Below are 17,398 nucleotides of genomic sequence, written 5' to 3' on the forward strand. Positions count from 1 at the left end.
GCACTGTTTCATACCAAGTGCTTGTCAAATTGTATTCATTGCAAAAGCATGAATCTGGAACTTCGACTTAATGGTGAAATCTTGCACTGTAAATGGTCCTATTTAACAAATTGTTTTCTAATGATACTGAGTTTTTGAAATGTGGTCCTAGCAAACCCTTTGCATGGCTAAACTTTTAGATATAACATCACATTCTGTTCTGTCATCTGTAACAGAAAGACCTCAAGCCTGAAATATACAACATAGTTTCAATGCATTACGGCTTGAGAACAGGAAGCTCCCTTGGTTTGAAGAAAGCCTGTACCATCCCCATGGCATAGATGTATACTTTTGCATCTACTATGATTTTGTCCTTCTTCATCAGCTCTAGAGAAAACAAAACAGATGTTATTAATAAAAAAATTGTTGTGTGGCCTATATGTAGCTAAATTACTCCATTACCATCTATTTTGCCTTGAAATTCATCAAGAGGTAAGAGTATAACTTCCACAAACTCTGAAAAAGATGAGACATAAAAAAACAACAATATACAGGGAGTACACATTTTATAATAAATTAAACTTTTTGAAATCAATCAATATTTAGTTAACAATATTTCGAGTATCATCAGGTGAATTAGTGTAATGTTTTTTGGGGTTTTTTTTGCATTTGTGTAGCAAATTTTGTAGAACTAACCCTAACCTCTAACTTTGCTAACAGTAAAGAAACAAAATACTGCATACCTCCTTCACCTGCAGAAGAGCAAGAAACACAAACAAATCCGATTAGTCAATAGTTTAGTCAATTTTTAAAAGATGTGGTGACTATTTTGGTTACTAACCTAGCTGTTGAGTTGGGTGAATATTCTCAGGGTCATCTCCATTGATGTTTACCATGACTATCTGAGTGGTGCAGTTGGACAGTCCAGGGTCCAGACATGTCACTGCAATGACATCACAATCAGCATCACAAACTCATTTAGCATTATAAGGTATTGGATGTACTCTGATTGTTGATACTGATAAAGTCACACAATGGGGTTAGGAGTCAATATAACCTGTATACATATTTACACAATACTATTGCATTTGTATCAGAAATAACCAAAAGCGTGTGTAAAATGTTTTCGGTTTGGTAATTTACTCTACCATAGTATAAACTTTAAAATAATGGTGTTTTTTTTAAATATAGTTTGTATTACACCGTTGTGACTATTTGAATAATTGTGCGTGAGACAGTTTTTTAAATTTTCTATTGCATCATAATGGCTATTCTGTTCTGTGCATAGCTATATTTTCTCTTCAATTTAACAATAAAGTCTTAACTACTATAACAGATAACCAGTAATGTCTAATCAAATTGTAGACAATATACAGTTCATTTTACCTGGGGTGACTCCCACAACTTCTCCTTTGTAGCCAGTTTCTTCCTTCAGTTCCCTGAGAGCAGCCACCTCAGCAGTCTCTCCCTCATCAATTAGCCCTGTACAAAAAAAGTTAAAATTACTGGCATGTACTGATAACATATGCAGACTTCAGTGTTACACATAAAGTCAAACATTCTCTCTAGCATTTGCTTTCAATAACAAAGCCATCATTGCTCCTATTTTGTTGCCAAAATTGCCTTTTAATAATATATGGTGAAAAAGTTACATATGAATCAAAATTACCATGACAGAGCTGAGGTACCCATATTTTCTAACTAATTAGTATAGAACTGATTGTTCAATTGTCTATTGTGTTCTGGCCTCACATGATTCTCTCTAGTGATGCTCCCTAAAAAGAACATCTGCTCGAGAGGCTTATTATAGCATTGTAATATTATTTACATTTGATTTATTATTTTTTTTTTTTACTTTTTACTACAAGGACCCATTGATGCACTCCCATCTCTTTTGTCTTTAAACTTTAAGTGTTGGTAGTGGTGAAGAAGGAAAATATTAATTTAGTGCACTAGTGGATAAGTGGGTGGTACTGACCAGCAGGAAATTCCAGTGAGTATGATCCCATAGGAGGACGAAACTGCTTCACCATCACAACACAGTCTTTGTGGAGAGTCCTCTTCAACAAAGCAATGATCCCAACACCTGCATGAGAGCCAATTCAACACTGCATCATGGTGAAAGAAAATATGCTATTGTAAATACTACTAGTAAGAATCCTACCATCTGCTTGTGTGCCTAGTTGCCTAGTGGTCCGTTTCACAGTCTCCCATATTCTGTTGGATAGAACATGCTATTAAAAAGGTAAAGATTTGGTAGTGTTTATATTAGAGATATACTGTACCTAGTGTTACCAACTGGGTCAACATAAGTGGTCTTTTCCAGCTTCACCCATTTTCCCGATGCTATTACCTAAAATATCAAAAGCAAGGTAAATCATAAGGATGTAACCATATCCAACCCTTTCGATACAATATTCTCAAGATATCCATCTCACGATACAATATTTACTGCGATATTTTGAGGAGGCAAAAAATAATAATACAAAATTGTGAGTATGCAACTTTTCTCTCATCATAATCCAAACAACTAAGATTTAAAAGTGCTTATAACAGTTATTTCAGCATGTGGATTGAACTGAAACAGAGCAAAGGATCATGGTCTATGTAGTTTTCACAGTTTTCTTTTAGCTATTGCTGCACCATAACAAAGAATTTAAGCAAAGAGATAATTTGAAATACTGCGACGGCTCATGATATTATTGTGAGACTTTTGGAGATAGGATATCACGATATTTTGATTATTGTTACATCCCTAGTAAATCATGATCATGAATATACTTTATTAGACTAATTCATGTGTTTTGACCCACCTCTTCCTTGACTACATGGGGTTCAGTGGTCACCTTGGGTTGTTCTCCGTTACTCATTTTTGCAATAGAATCCCTGACGTGAAAAATAGAAAGATAAAATTAGCAAGTACTCAAAAAGACATTTTCACGAGGGGTATTTGGTTAGTTCATTTTTTAACATTAAGATGCTCGACTGGTGAGTGGAGAGCATTATTTACTAAATCAAAATTAGATTTCAAATACTTACATCATCTCAAGCTACAGATATCCGTTTAATAAAACTCACACTGGTGTTTTACGGAAGATTTTAGAAATATTTACATTTGGGAAAACAAAATTTAACTCACGTGAAAGTCCAGCGCAGTGTAAGTTGAGGCAAAGATATTAAGTGGATGCAAAGCTATCCACTCTGATCTCTGGTTTCCTCTTGGAAAAACACAAATCAAATAGTTTTCATAGTCTATTAATAGATTAATGATTAAAAACTTGTTAAGAATTAATAAAATACCGATAATATAGGCAGCTATACAGTCACAATTAACATACAATACCTGGTAAAAAATAATTATGTTTAACCATAAACGATCTTTGTAATTCTTTGGTCACACCTAGTGGTACGTTAGAAAAAATCTTCCGTGTTTTCTTGACTAAAATCATGGATCTATGCTTCTTCATAATATTAATTTATAATATTACTAGTGTTATTTAAAGCTCAGTTGCACGTGTTATTCTTTAAGAAAATACTATGTAACAAATTATTATTATTATTATTATCAGCTAATTTTCCGCGACTGTGGGGTACTATTTTCCCATCGGACACACTTCCGTAACAGGATATTGCAGCATGAAGAAGGAGCAAGTTGTCAACTGTCAATTTTCGGTCTGGTATCCATTATTTAAGAAACATACAATTAAAAGGTAAGTGCCTTTAAACGTACATATTGTGATAAAAACAATACTGCATTCACGTGGGTAAAAGACACCTGGGTGGTCTGTTAATGTAGATTAGCATCCAATGTTGTCTAGCATCACTGGCACTCAAACCATGAATGAACCAGTTGATTTTTCATCTTGACCTCAGTAGTCATTTATGCCTAAACGTTGATTTTGGTATTACTTGTTAATAAACTTTATTTATTTTAATCTTTTGTCTCTCAACGTGCAGTCTGATCCTCCCACTGCCTCAAAATGTAATAGATTACTTACTAGACGATGGTACATTGGTAGTGTCTGGAAGGTAAGAAGAAAATACTAAATTGTTTTATTAAAAGTTAAACTCATTTTAAACCTCTGTAATGTTTTGCCCTTTAGTGATAATAACCCAGAGCAGATAAATATTAACAGTGATTTAGACACAGAAGAAGACGTCCAGGTAAACAGTGAAAACTCAATTAGTGTTATTCTGTTCTTAAAATGTTTTATTAATATATACCTCGTCTTTGCTTCTCTCTAGTGGTCAGACGATGAAACAACAACTACAGTTACTGTAAGTAAAACAAAATAAGGAAAGAAATTGAAAGTTTGAACTGCAAAATGCAAAAGGAGCTGTGTTAGTTTACTACAGAGCAAATTCAAATCTATGAGCAACCTTTAGCGTTCTTGAAAAATATGAACTTTGAATAAATAAAATGAATAAACTTGGACAGAGCAGATTTTTGCATATAGGCCAAAGCTTATTTAGTTAGCTTATGTAAAAAGAAATACATATTCTACAGTCTATATGATATATTACAAACTATCATTATAAAATACAAATTAGCCAGTGAAACTTCACTAACCTGCAAAAATAAGTTCATAACTAAAGTCCCTATTGTATCCTATTCAAATCAGCATGCAATCTCTTCTGACAAACCTAAATAAAACATATTATTTAACAAGTTATATGACATTTGCTGCATAATTTAAACAATTTACAATAATGAAGGTAATAACATTAATTTTACATTGTAAATATACCATCAAGTCATGAATACATACATTTAAAAAAGGCTAAAATGGGTTTCTTTGTTTATTATAGGCTCCTGAGTTCCCAGAATTCACCGCTAAAGTGTTGGAGTCAATAAATGCTCTGGGCGGAAGTGTGTTTCCTAAACTTAACTGGAGCTCTCCACGGGTACAAAGATGTTTTTTTCTATGATGTAAAAATGATCTAAATAAAGTAAACTAAACACATTTTATCTGTCATGTTCAGGATGCTAACTGGATTGCCTTGAATAGCTCTCTTCAGTGCAGTAGCCTCAGCGACATTTTTCTTCTGTTTAAAAGTTCAGACTTCATCACCCACGACCTCACTCAACCGTAAGCCCATCTCTGCAATACACCCACACATCAATTCAACTTTCTGATGACAGCCAATATCAAAAATAACCAGGTTTTGGCAGGAGGCACTGATTGGACTTTGCCGTGAAAAAATAACAACAGGCATTTTGCAGACAGCTCTGAGACCTGAATTTATGCTCCAGACTTTGTGCTCAGAATTACAGTCATTTGACCCTCTATGATTTATTGCACCGCACAGCTCTCTGCAAATGTTTATGAGATGGAAAGTAATTTGATTCCACCGCGACTACAGTGCATCTACTTTTACTAGATTTAGTTTAGACATGTTAAGTTTGGATGTGCACTGTGTTCCGTTATGTTTTACAGTGAGTTTCCACCAAACTGTGTACAAGCTCTTTGTTTGTAGTTTTCACATTCTTCCAAATCATACCTATACTTTACATTTTAATTTGTCCAAAAAATATGAACACGATTGAAACTAAATTCATACAAAAAAATAAAAAATATATATATATATATATATATATATATATATACACACACACACACACACACACACACACACACACATATGTATATCGTATAACTGTTAGAAATAAAAGGCTAAACTTTTTATTTATCATTAAACATTAAACATACATTGCTTATATCAGGTGAATCTAAACATCTTAAGCTGCTGCCACTATGAGCCAACCTGATCCACATGTTTTTAGTAATGTGGCCCAAAATGTAATTATAATGCATACACATAGGCCTGTCATGATAACGAACACAAGATATTGCTACAGAGAAATATTACCATAAATGTCCATATTGAAACAACTTTATGCCAGTGTCATAAAGCTGTATGATCCTAGTAAACCAATTTAAATTTAAATATACAGTATCATTTAAAGGCCTGAGCTGAACAAATAAATGGCAGAATGAAGCAATAATTAGTCCCGGCAGTTACTTTTTCATCCATCTACAGCTCAGATCTTTCCGTATTACATAAAAAATAGCAGACACTTTCTCACTATTGTAAAAAAATAAAAAAAAATAAAATACACACACACACAAACACAAACAAAATATTGAACCAACTTTGATATATTGAACAATATGTTGTTGATATAGTAAATATCGTGCCAGGCCTACATACAAGCTATACTCCTATAACATACCGTTTATTCAAACTGAGATTCATAATTATTGTAAGTCATAGATGTTTGTTACCACTTTCGCTGTTGTCTTTATAGTTTTCTCCAGTGCAGCGACGAGGACTCTCCAAATCCTGTCATCAGCTATGAGGTGCCTAAAGTTTTATGAATGGAGCAGATGATTGAGCTGTGTGTTCTGTCCTTACTGATCTGATTTACTGTTGTCCTTAGCTTGTCCTCAGGAAGTGGAGCGAGCTGATTCCTGGAGGAGAGTTTCGCTGCTTTGTCAAAGAGAATAAACTCATTGGTAAGCATTGCACCTGTATTACATTTCAGTTATGATCTGAAGAGTATGTTTTATAATGGCTAGTCATAATGTAATTTTTAGCTTTATTCAAAGAAATATGGTCCTCATTTCAAAAACATGGCTTGGTGGGCTGAGTTCTTTGTAGTTCATGTACAATAGTCCCGTCCTCCAGCTAAATATTCAAAAGGTAAATAATAAAATGTGTTTTCATAGGGTCTAATTTATGACACTCTGAATAAAAGTGAAGTAGGATTTCACTGCTCTTTGCTCATGATGTTAACAATGTTGAAAAATCTTTAAGTTATAATTCCTCTACACAAAATAATATTAACACTCAGATTTGTAACATCCCTTCTATGATGTTATTTGTGACTTATATCTGTTACTTGTTTTTAACAGCCATTTCCCAGCGAGACTACACTCAATTTTACCACCACATCCTAAAGCAGGAGGACCTCATCACTCATGCCATTGAGGACTTCTTCAGGAAAAATATTCAATACAATTTCTTAGACGAGGACTGTGAGTAACTCCAACATTATTAACAACTGTGTATGAGGACTGAATTATTGAGCTTGCCAGAGAACATTATGTGTTGTTTTTTTCAGCTGTAGCTTACATTGCGCAATACATTACTGATAGAGTGTATGTGTCATATACATGCTAAGGACTATTTGCTGTGCTGTGTTACAGTTGTTTTTGACGCCTACAGAGACAGCCAGGTAAGTCCTTTTTCATTAAAATTTTAGTCTTAGTCCTGAAAATCCCAACTGTATGAAAAAAAACAAAGCTTTTACTGCATGTAGGCAAGTGCCACAATTTTGAATTTTGATAGTGGTAAAAACATTCAATTTGGAAAAAGATTTTAGCACTAGACCTTCATCAGGCAAAAAAAAAAAAAAAAGACAAAAAAATTCAATCAAATTTTTTATGTTTTTGGAATTAGTAATTATATGTATGAATAATATTTGTTATTTGCAGGGGCGAGTGTGGCTCATTGACTTTAACCCATTTGGTGAAGTGACCGACTCACTCCTGTTCACCTGGGACGAGCTGTCCTCTGGAGAAATTACACAGCAGCAGGTTTGCAATGTTTAAAATCTTACTAATCAGATGATGTTGAGCTCATGGTATGTGTTTTTATTTATTTATTTTTTATAGTTTAGGAAGTATATTTTTTAGTGCTCTTTTATTTAAAGGTTATATAGAGGATTTTCCAAGGAACGAGAAATCCAGCGACTGTTTGTCCTTTTTCAAATGTTGCGCATGCGTGAAACCACCCCCCCTCCCCTACAGCTCCCTCCTCTTTACGCCAGAAACAGGTTTGTTTACAGCCGGTGCGCTGCACATGACTTGTAAACAACTAACTACAGTGTTGGTTAGGCAAGGCGGAGAAGTGAGGAGCGGGGGGAGCGGGTGTGCGGACATTTCGTTTGCGGACGAGAAGTGAGGAGCAGGGAGAAGAGCGGAGCAGAGCAGGGAGAGGAGAGAGGAGAGGGGAGCGGTGCGCGGAGATTCCGTGCCCGGAGAAGTGAGGAGCAGGGGGAAGAGCGGAACGGGCAGCGGGGACAGGAGCAGGAAAGGGGTGCAGAGAAGGTTGCGCGGAGATTCTGTGCGAATGAACTAGCTACAACACGCAGCAGCAAGCGGACTCTTTCTTTGCCTTGAAAATTACGTTTTCAGACATAGGATATCGCTTTCGTGTCCTGAAAAACGTTTGTCTAGCTCTTGGAAATAAAGTACGTTTTCATAATAAGCAGAAGTGACCTGTCCAGGAGTAATTTTGGCGACCAATGCGTCAGTCTTTAGACCCTGCGTCTGCTTCAGTCGCGCCATCGCTGGAATGAATCTATAAGAATCACCTTAGTTTGGCTTCGCTGCTTTTCCCCTTGTCTTCTTCTTTCAGCGATCTCAAAAACGGACTTTCTTTTGCGGCTAACTGCTCCTGGATTCTTGTCTGCCATTGCAACAAACTTTGTGCTAACTGCGAGGAAGATATAGGTAAAAAAAAGCCGCTAAGAACTGTTGCGTTGGTGGAGTAAACAGCGTCTGTGCATCTTGCGTCTGTGGACTGCGTGACAGGCGTACGTAAACCACGTACCGGCGGCGCGCAGGCAAGTCAGTTACGCTAGAAACGTAGGGAGATTGATTGACAGCCTGTCAGCTAACAGATAACGAGGCAGTGTCGTTATCTATTGGCAAATGTTTAGCTGGCCCCACCACGTCCAGAGTTGATGAATTTTTATTCTCTTTTTTTTGGTCATCATAATTACAAGGCTACTGCACCTCTATAATGCTATCATTGACAACTTGAAACAAAAAAAAATCCTCCATACAACCTTTAACTGTTTAATCTGTATATATGCTGTATGGTAGATAATCCGTAGTTAATAACCACTTATTGTACAAATAATATAATATTAAAGTATAAACAGTGTTGTGTTTTTGTATGTTCTAAATCTTTATAGTCTAATTAATTACAATTACATTGCTTTTAATTGCATTTTCTTGCTGTTCTTGATCTTTGTGTTGCAACACTATAATTGCCTAATTGTGGGACAAATAAAGGTTTATCTTATCTTAGTCAGGTTTAAAACTAGTTTAGACCTGATTTTCCCCATTGTTATTTTGTTTTGGTTGTTTTGGTTAAATTATGGTTCTTTTGGTCAAGTTTAGTTCTCTCTTTGGAAAGGCAAATACATTTGTTGGTGTCAAAGATTTTATAAGCACCAAAATCTATGTGTAAGTTTACTGTGTTGTATCTGAAGGAGGGCCCTGCTTTTCGGTACACCACCAGTGAAGTGACAGTTCAGCCCAGCCCCTGTCTCAGCTACAGGATCCCTCGGGACTTTGTGGACCTCTCAACTGGAGAAGACGCATACAAACTCATCGACTTCCTTAAACTGGTAAAAATCAATTTGCAACCTAAACATAATTGTCTTTTCAGTTGACTTACAAAAATCTGGCTTGTGCTTAAATGTTCATTATGCATCTTTTCTGCCAGATTGTCTGCCACCTGCTTGTTTCCATGGAGATGTTATCACTTTGCCTGAAATGTTCAACAATAAGGCATTGAATTTATCTAGTATTTATGTATTTACTATTGTGTTTACGGCTCAAACATCCCTTGAAATACATGCATTCTTACTGTCAGTGGGGTCAATTCTCAGGTCAGCCCTGGTGGTTTCACCTGCTTATGGAGATGAATACTTAATGCCATACTGTGGAACATTCCAACCAAGTGAAGCAATAACAACTCCACAGAAACAAGCAGGGCTTTTATTTGCCAAAATATATTCACCAAAAGTAGTGACACACCTGTTGACTTGTTTCATGTTTCTCTGCAGACAAAAAGCCAACAGGAAGAGTCAGAGGACGAGGAAGACGAGAGTGCTCAAGACGAGAGTGCACCACATTGAATCAAAATCTCATCTAATATTAACTTCACCCATATGCCCCATAATATGCTAATGCAAGATCTACTATTTATCGAACTACTCTTGTGTTAGTTTAGTGTATCACATCATGTAATTTCTATTGGAACATTTGTTTTTTGTTCATTGCCTTTTCTATGAGTTTGTTGATGTCAGTCCCCTTAACTGTAAAATTACTTTCTTTTTTACTATCTTCTTATTATTTTGTAACTAAGTCTAAATCAAAACTGCAAATCCCAACTACTGTAATTGATCCATGTTTTTGACTTCCTTACTTACCACAAATCTTGTTAATATTTCAAGAGCCTCAGTGCTACCCCATCTTTCTCTACCAATTTCCTCCGAGTGGTTCTGACATACTCATTGCTCTTCGAGCTGCGGTCTTATTTTCCCATAATGCAACACTGTAGACTGTAGACTGATTATTAAACTTGCTGTGCCTGTATCGACTGCTGCCTTTCTGTCGGGGGCTGTAAACTAGCACATTAGAAATTGATTGTGCCTTTGCGTAACACTTCTCATTAGGCTAGGAGCTAAATGGCATTGCTCTTTATTACTTTATATTTTTCTTCCTTTCAGTAGAGCGAGAGAGCAATTATGGAGGGATGGAAGGAACCGCTGTGTTGGGGGAAGTTATGGCTCCCACTTTGAAATGAAGCAAATGGAAAAAACCTAAACAAGTCACTTCGAGGCACTGCTGAATATTAAATACTATTTTGAAATTACAAAATGATGTTTGGGCCTTCATCTTTCAGACCTGGATAAGGCATCCTACAGTGACCCATGTGTCATAAAAAGCTAAATGCAAGCTGAAGGTTATCAAATATTGAAAGGCAATACAGTTTGCAGACTGCAATTTTCTGTTATGGGCAATAAAAACTCAAAGTAGTTTGGGGACAGTATGATCCATGTGCTGTAATGGCTTCAACAAATAATGCCAGAGGAAAATTCAGCGCAGTTCAGCAGTAATTAGCTATATGATCGCATCGCAAATCATTCTGTACTTCACAAATTGGTTTCCTGTTTCAATTCCCAGACCATTATGTAAGTAATCAAAGTATGTTGTGTAAGACACAACATAACTTTGAAGAAATCACCCATATGAGATAGCGCTGTCACACCATACATTGTACTTGTATTTTACCATTAAAGTCTATTTATTTACTTGCAGTACTTTCACCTGAGTAGCATCTAAATGCATTTAAATTCCTAAATCAAGCTGTTGCATTTACACACTACTATTACTATTTTTTTCAATAACAGTAGTAATTCTTAATTAAAAATATACTTGATAATTTAATTATCATTTATTATATTTTTTACAATATACATTTTAAACACATTTGCCTCTGCTATGTTTTCCATTATGCATGCCCTTAACACTTATCTTATGATCTTGATACAGAAATTATCCCCTTAACAAATTATCAGCTTGTCCTCTTTGCTCTGTTGCCTTTTGACCATAATAACAAAACAATAATGTTTAAATGCATTTACAAGGTCATAATATTTTATAATATCTTCTTTATTTTGGCTCCACCTCCTCCACCTGTCACTCTGCTCTCAACAAAGACTTTACCAACACCCTGCAAATCCAACACCTAAATTGACCTTCAGATGTAATTTTATGGCTTGCTTTGCTTTGCTCTGCTTTCTCTCTCTCTCTCTCTTTCTGTGTGTGTGTGTTTGTGTGTGTGTCTCTCTCTCTCTCTTTTTCCACCCCCTCTCTCTTTTTAATCATCTTTATAAGCGGTAGGTCAAATGTGCTGACTCAGGCATAGAGGGAGCGGATAGGGGAGAGGAGGGAGTGAGGGAGAGAAATGGAGTGGAGTTTCCCTGCAGTAGTTTGCAGACAGAATACTCATGAGTTTTTCAGGCTGCAACAGACGTGCACTACACTATCTCTCCTTTACCTCAATGTCTGGGACTAATAGAGGAGATAGGGAAAGGGGAAGGCAGTGCTAAAATGTGGAAATGAGGCTTGTAGAGATTACGTGCTCACAGCAGGTTAGGTTATAGGTATGCCAGAATTGTGCTCACAAAGACTGCAGTGGAAAAATATTGGAAAACAACATAAACATGACACTATATTGTTTCCCCCCTTATTTTATGATAATGTTATGAATAATCCATATGTGTAGTGTAAGGTGGTGGGGAGACCATATAAAAGGATAACATATAGATAATTAAAATGCATTTTCTTGGACCAGTAGGCTGCGATTTTAGAAATTGTAAACAAGAAAAGTTGGAATTCGTCTATTATCCCATCGTCTACCACAATTTGAGACATTTTAATCGTGTATATCCTGCACACTTTCTACCCATGCAGGTTTATGTTTTGTTTATGGCTATGTTTTCAAGGGCTTTTCCATTGCTCTGTCCTGGCCTTTCAACGCAGCTGTTCCGGTATAATCCAGGGGTTATGCGGCCTTTAAACCTGGAACACATGCCTCTGCTCCGGGTCACCTCTGAAGCCTGTCCCCTCTGTTGTCATCGCCGTGGCGCAGTGCGAATTTACGGTCGCCTCGTCCCAAACAGGGATAGACTGTCCACACCTCTGTCCGGACAACAGCAGCGAGGAGCTTAAACGCTTGTCACATTGATCTACCTGGTAAATGTGCAAAGTCAAGGGCTTAATGTGGTAAATAAATTAAGCCCGTTCTCAATTACGTGAAACAATGAGAAATCAAGGCAAACCAACTAGCGCCAATTAACTGTGTTGGTTGTAGCGCAGGTGGCAGCAGGTCTTGGTTAAGTTGCTGCATACAAAGTGAAGAGGGAAGTCCATGGATTGCCTTTCAAAATAAACTAGCTAAACATAACAATCATTCATCATCAATTCTCAATTATTAATTTTTTAGTTTGTAGTTACAGCTTAAGTGGAGTTTTCTTGACTAACAAATTAATGCTGTTCATATTGTGGGGCAATATAAATACATTTTCTAAGGGATACAACTTGAAAATGTAAAAAGTGATTGTTTTAGGTTAACCCTATTTGTCCGGGTTGTGAAATAGCTAATTGTTCTGAATTCCTATTTTTATTAGGCTATTTGTGTTAGCATTAAGACTGACAGGTAATAGCAAGCTTTTTTACAGGGATTTTATTAAGGAGTAACTTAATAAAACATATTGCAGCTATTTATGCAGCGTCTGCGGACAAAAACACAACTAAATTAATTAATTCTGACTTAGTCACATGCAAATTTGACATTTGGTAAAACAACCCTGACAGGAACCAACCATATTTCTGTGCGTAATTTTGATGGCATTTACGCAGTGGAGGTACCTGGGGGCGTGCCAGAAAGGAGAGAGGCGGGAGAGCGTGGCTGTAACCGCGGGAGGAGCTTCTCGTGGTGCTGCTGCGGCTCTCCTCCACTCCTCCGCTGTTCATTCACGGACACACACCGCTCCTGTCTGTCTGCGCGCTTGTGTGTGTGTGTGTCTACCGCTGGTGCCCTTGCGCTCTCTCACCGGCATCCCTTCACCTTCCTCCGCCGCCTCCTCGCGCCATGGCTCGGGAGAACGGAGATATCGGTAGAGGGGAGACGTGGAAGAAACAAGTCGACGACATAAAGAAGATATTTGATTTTAAAGAAGTCCTGGGCACGTGAGTACGCACTGGCTGCAACTTCTGGCTCTACACTATCACAATTACCGCATGGTTCAGTGCGTGCACGGGACTGCGGACTTGAGCGTGTATAAAGGTGTCAGATGTGGTGTCCCCATCACCGTAGCTCCTTTTTAAAATGCTCCTTATCAAATGACCCAACACATGTCCAGCTTTTATTATCTAATTTGCTGTGCTTTACTCTGGCGTGCTGATTTTGTAGATTTAGATTGCATATAGTGAAATAACTTAAGGTCAGTGTGATATTTTGTAGTATTGCCAGAGTACACAGCTCTTATTCTGTATTATTCATATAATGTTGCTACTTATTATTTGAATTAAAGGAAAGAGGTTACTCCAAGTTTAAGAAGTCACAGGCATTTACATTCCTATGCATTTCATATGTTTTTTTAATACTGTTACAAATACTCGTGCCCAAATTGAACCTCATTAAGTTATGCACATCATAACAGTGAACCATTATAGACTGCATGTGATTTTCTTAATTATGTCTGTTGGAGCGTGTCTGAGCGACCTACAGCAGCAATCAGAAGGAGTATGTTGGGTGTGTGAAAATCTCTGACAATATTTTTGGCTTTAGAGAGATTGTGGGTGTTTGTTATGCCCCCTGATGAGAGACGAAAGAGCAACAAAGTCATGTCCTGCCAGATTCATGGGAATAGTTCAAACAGTCGCAGGTGGATGTTTGCTGGGGCTTGTCCTAGAATGGTGTACTGGTTTTCGTTTTGTTTTCTATAAGAATAGTTACGTTACAGAATGAGTATTTTCCCACAATGGAAAAGTTCCCATATTGCAATGCAGGAGCAAAGAAATGCAATGAAAAATAAGAAATAACTATTAAAAATCAAAAGCTATACTTAAATCTACAATATTGTCGAGTAAAAATATAATACAAAAGAATTATATACATTTAAAGGCTATGATGCTTCTGTACAGTAGAACATAGCAGAGTTTTGTACTGGTTCACATTATCTTAAAGCAGTGTTTCTCAAACTGTACCTGTACCACTGATGGTATGCAAGCTCCTTCAGGTATTACTTGGACAGCTCCTCAATATCTGCGTAATTTACAGTAAATCTTATTCATTTTTTTCCTCCTTCGGATAGTTTATTGTTCAGAACTATAGTGATAATGGTGCAGTCTCTTTTAAGACCTGGTTTAGCCCTAGTTTACACCTGGAAACATCCCAGCATATACTTGATTTAGATCTGGTGGTGCTCAGAAAACCAAATCTTGAATATGGTACTTGGTGTGAGATGTATGAGAGCCACTGTGTTTAAGTATTGTGCGTTATTAAAACATATTCAGTGGTATACAGTGCATTGTATATAGCTGGGTAGAGGGATGCTGAGTGAGATTAGAGCTGCCAGGAAACAGGAGGTGGAGGGGAAGTATAGTGAAGGTGGTTTGTGTGAAAGACAAGGATATGGGTGACTGGAGAACATAATGTAGCTGCTGAAATGAACCTTTTATTGAGACTACTCTATTTTGCTTATACCATTCATACTACCATTTATTTCTCTTGTCCATTTATCCCTAGCTCACCTAGCAATGATATTTCTGTTGAATATAAAAGCCTCTGCTATGTCCCCTAATCATTTTTACAGGCTCATCTCACTCTAGCCATGCCATATGAGTGCTTGGACTGGCGTTTTGCATTAAGGTGCATGCACGCTCACATAATCACTTCACAGGCTGCTACTGGATTACAGTAATCATAGGTGAGTGTAATATTGTGTCGGATGGATGTAGTGGATTCTCAGAACATTTTTTTATAAAAGCACTTATCTCTTTCACCCTATTTGATGAGGGTGTGCAAAAATATTGAAATGTCAATATAAATTGTGAGACTGAATTTGGTGTTACAGTATTGTTATGGATAGCTGTATCAATATATATTGCCAAGAGCAGGGGTGCTCACGCTTTTTCAGCATGCGAGCTACTTACAAAATGAATAAGTCATAAAGATCTACCTAATAAAGCCAAGCAAACTGCACTGAAACACTCTGTGCCCCTTTTTTGGACCATCACCCACAGTTTGAGAAGCCCTTCTTTAAGAGAACTTCCTCTGGCACTTTACACAAAACTGTGAAAAAAGTGAAGGAAGATTTTTAAACCTGTTTTTTAAAGTTCCAAACTGGAGTTGCATTCTTTATTTACCAGCCTCTGCACGTTTACCAAACCAAACGCACATCGTGGCAGATGCATTTGTGCACTTTTGTTAGGCGAACTTCAGCCAAATGTCGCAGTAGGCCTGTTCTGTAGATCCGCTCTATGCTGTAGGCCTGCTTTGTGTCAACACTGTAACACAAATTTAGTCTCGTTTTTGCTTCACATTTGGTCTTGCTCTTCTAATCAGCGCGCACTGTGGGAGGGGCTTGTGTTCGCTGTACGCAGGAAGGAGCGAGAGCGTAAGAAGGCCGGGGGCGGCCTGCTGACGTGAGGCAGATGGACAGGTAGGATGTTTAGGAAGTTTAACCTGCCCTGTGATGCACGCTGGTACACGAGGGCACACGCTGTTGCAGACGAGCCGTGCATAGGGAGCGTGTGTGTTTGTGATGTGCCGTAGAGTCTCCGCGGGCTGCACTGAGACGCCCCACACGCTCCTGCACCCCACTACAAGTTTATTGCCAACAGCAGCGGCCGTAATGAAATATGATCGCACTTGTTGAGTGTCAGACCTTGAGTGACAGACAAGACCGAGTCCAAACGCGAGTCCGAGACGAGACACGGCGAACTACCCACACGACCTTGGCGATCGACTGGTAAATCGCGATCGAAGTATTGAGCACCCCTGGCCAGGGGGTATCTTCTTGTGTATTTTTTAGCATCTTTTTTCTGTAATTGCACTACATTGCTTGCCTGCTTATTTAGTTGAAGGGAACTTGTTTATGCAATAAACTTGACATATTCACTTTTTTGATGATTAAATTAGATTAATTTCATATTAACTTTGCACAAGTAGTGGTTTAACAGAGAAATATTGTTTCTTAAATGCATTTGGTTCTTAAAAAACAGCAATATATCACAGAGAATCATGTGAAATATATGGATTATCACATGTATTACCATATCGTGAAAACCCAGATACCCTGATACATGTATTGTGTTTTATGATCGTGAAAGACTCGGCGACTCCCAGCCCTACTATTCAGTCATTCTCTCATTGCAATAGTGCTGTCTTGATATGCTTGAGATTGACCAGTATGGGGTTTTCTATGGTTGATTCAGATACCAATGTTTTTGAGTGTAGGGCTGCATGATTTTGGAAATTGAAATTGTAATTGCAACATCAGTTAGATTGGAAAATAGGCTGGAACTTGGATTCTGCTCAGAGTGTGCATTTTACAACTCCTAAATGAAAGCAGTAATTTGTGATTTAAGAAAATACGGAAATATGAACTGACAAACTAATACAAGAATCCCATATATTTCAGAATATGTTTGCAGTGGTCTAAATCAGTGGTACCGCAAGATTAAAGATGATAAAAAGGCAGATTTTTCAAATATTTTTGCGATTTGATAATTGAAATACATTTAGTTTGACTATGTTGACTACTCATTGTGCAGCCCTACTAAACCGGCAAATGGCCAATGGGTAATATATAGTGACAGTTTAGATAATTTCCCCTAAATTATATGATGTGCAATAGCTAACTAACTACTTACTACAGGGCAGCACTTTGTATAATAAAGTATAATAAAGAAAATTTCCATAGCAATAAAAGCTGTTACACGAAAAAATATCTGCCAACTGCTCTATTCCTATAATAGGCACTAATAGAGTACGATGTGTGTGCTGTGGTAATCAAAGAAATAACGGAGCAAATCCAGACATG

The 17,398-nt window shown here is 37.4% G+C and overlaps 3 protein-coding genes across 5 annotated transcripts in view; 2 read left to right on the forward strand and 1 right to left on the reverse strand.

Moving 5' to 3' along the window:
* Positions 1 to 6: 6 nt before the first annotated feature.
* Positions 7 to 3,204, reverse strand: nudt5 (nudix (nucleoside diphosphate linked moiety X)-type motif 5). Of its 3 annotated transcripts, none has more exons than XM_020926590.2 (10): positions 3,119 to 3,204; positions 2,793 to 2,865; positions 2,265 to 2,332; positions 2,144 to 2,196; positions 1,958 to 2,065; positions 1,366 to 1,461; positions 821 to 922; positions 723 to 731; positions 442 to 495; positions 7 to 366 (listed from the first exon to the last, which is right to left on the reverse strand). In XM_020926590.2, the coding sequence occupies exons 2-10, from the start codon at positions 2,847 to 2,849 to the stop codon at positions 257 to 259; spliced, it is 657 nt and encodes a 218-aa protein (XP_020782249.1). In that variant the 5' UTR covers positions 2,850 to 2,865; positions 3,119 to 3,204; the 3' UTR covers positions 7 to 256. The 3 variants fall into 3 exon arrangements, with proteins under 3 accessions (XP_020782249.1, XP_020782248.1, XP_055009641.1); XM_020926589.2 differs by having other exon boundaries at positions 3,019 to 3,157; XM_055153666.1 differs by lacking the exon at positions 723 to 731 and having other exon boundaries at positions 3,019 to 3,157.
* A 325-nt stretch (positions 3,205 to 3,529) lies between these two features.
* Positions 3,530 to 10,376, forward strand: cdc123 (cell division cycle 123 homolog (S. cerevisiae)). Its single transcript, XM_020926534.2, has 13 exons — positions 3,530 to 3,689; positions 3,937 to 4,008; positions 4,083 to 4,143; positions 4,225 to 4,257; positions 4,789 to 4,884; positions 4,963 to 5,069; positions 6,290 to 6,341; positions 6,422 to 6,497; positions 6,897 to 7,019; positions 7,191 to 7,219; positions 7,479 to 7,580; positions 9,266 to 9,403; positions 9,845 to 10,376. The coding sequence occupies exons 1-13, from the start codon at positions 3,616 to 3,618 to the stop codon at positions 9,914 to 9,916; spliced, it is 1,035 nt and encodes a 344-aa protein (XP_020782193.1). The 5' UTR covers positions 3,530 to 3,615; the 3' UTR covers positions 9,917 to 10,376.
* A 2,953-nt stretch (positions 10,377 to 13,329) lies between these two features.
* Positions 13,330 to 17,398, forward strand: part of camk1da (calcium/calmodulin-dependent protein kinase 1Da) — an 82,837-nt gene continuing 78,768 nt past the window's right edge. The window contains exon 1 of the mRNA XM_020926482.2: positions 13,330 to 13,538. Coding sequence (XP_020782141.1) covers positions 13,441 to 13,538 — 98 coding nt within the window. The 5' untranslated portion in view covers positions 13,330 to 13,440. The remainder of the gene's footprint in view (positions 13,539 to 17,398) is intronic.

Source organism: Boleophthalmus pectinirostris, unplaced genomic scaffold, assembly GCF_026225935.1.
Source record: "Boleophthalmus pectinirostris isolate CB_2022bp ecotype Guang Dong unplaced genomic scaffold, ASM2622593v1 HiC_scaffold_18, whole genome shotgun sequence".
In the NCBI taxonomy this organism is placed as follows: domain Eukaryota; kingdom Metazoa; phylum Chordata; class Actinopteri; order Gobiiformes; family Gobiidae; genus Boleophthalmus; species Boleophthalmus pectinirostris.

Bases quoted from the DNA above. Each gene is read 5' to 3' on its own strand.
- cdc123 (XM_020926534.2), top strand. From the start codon at position 3,616: ATGAAGAAGGAGCAAGTTGTCAACTGTCAATTTTCGGTCTGGTATCCA. The intron at 6,342-6,421 runs GTGCCTAAAGTT...TGTTGTCCTTAG, and splicing joins ATCCTGTCATCAGCTATGAG to CTTGTCCTCAGGAAGTGGAG. The intron at 7,581-9,265 runs GTTTGCAATGTT...TTGTATCTGAAG, and splicing joins GAGAAATTACACAGCAGCAG to GAGGGCCCTGCTTTTCGGTA.
- nudt5 (XM_020926589.2), bottom strand. The intron at 2,197-2,264 runs GTACAGTATATC...TCTATCCAACAG, and splicing joins GACCCAGTTGGTAACACTAG to AATATGGGAGACTGTGAAAC. The intron at 1,462-1,957 runs GTCAGTACCACC...TTTTTTGTACAG, and splicing joins CTCACTGGAATTTCCTGCTG to GGCTAATTGATGAGGGAGAG.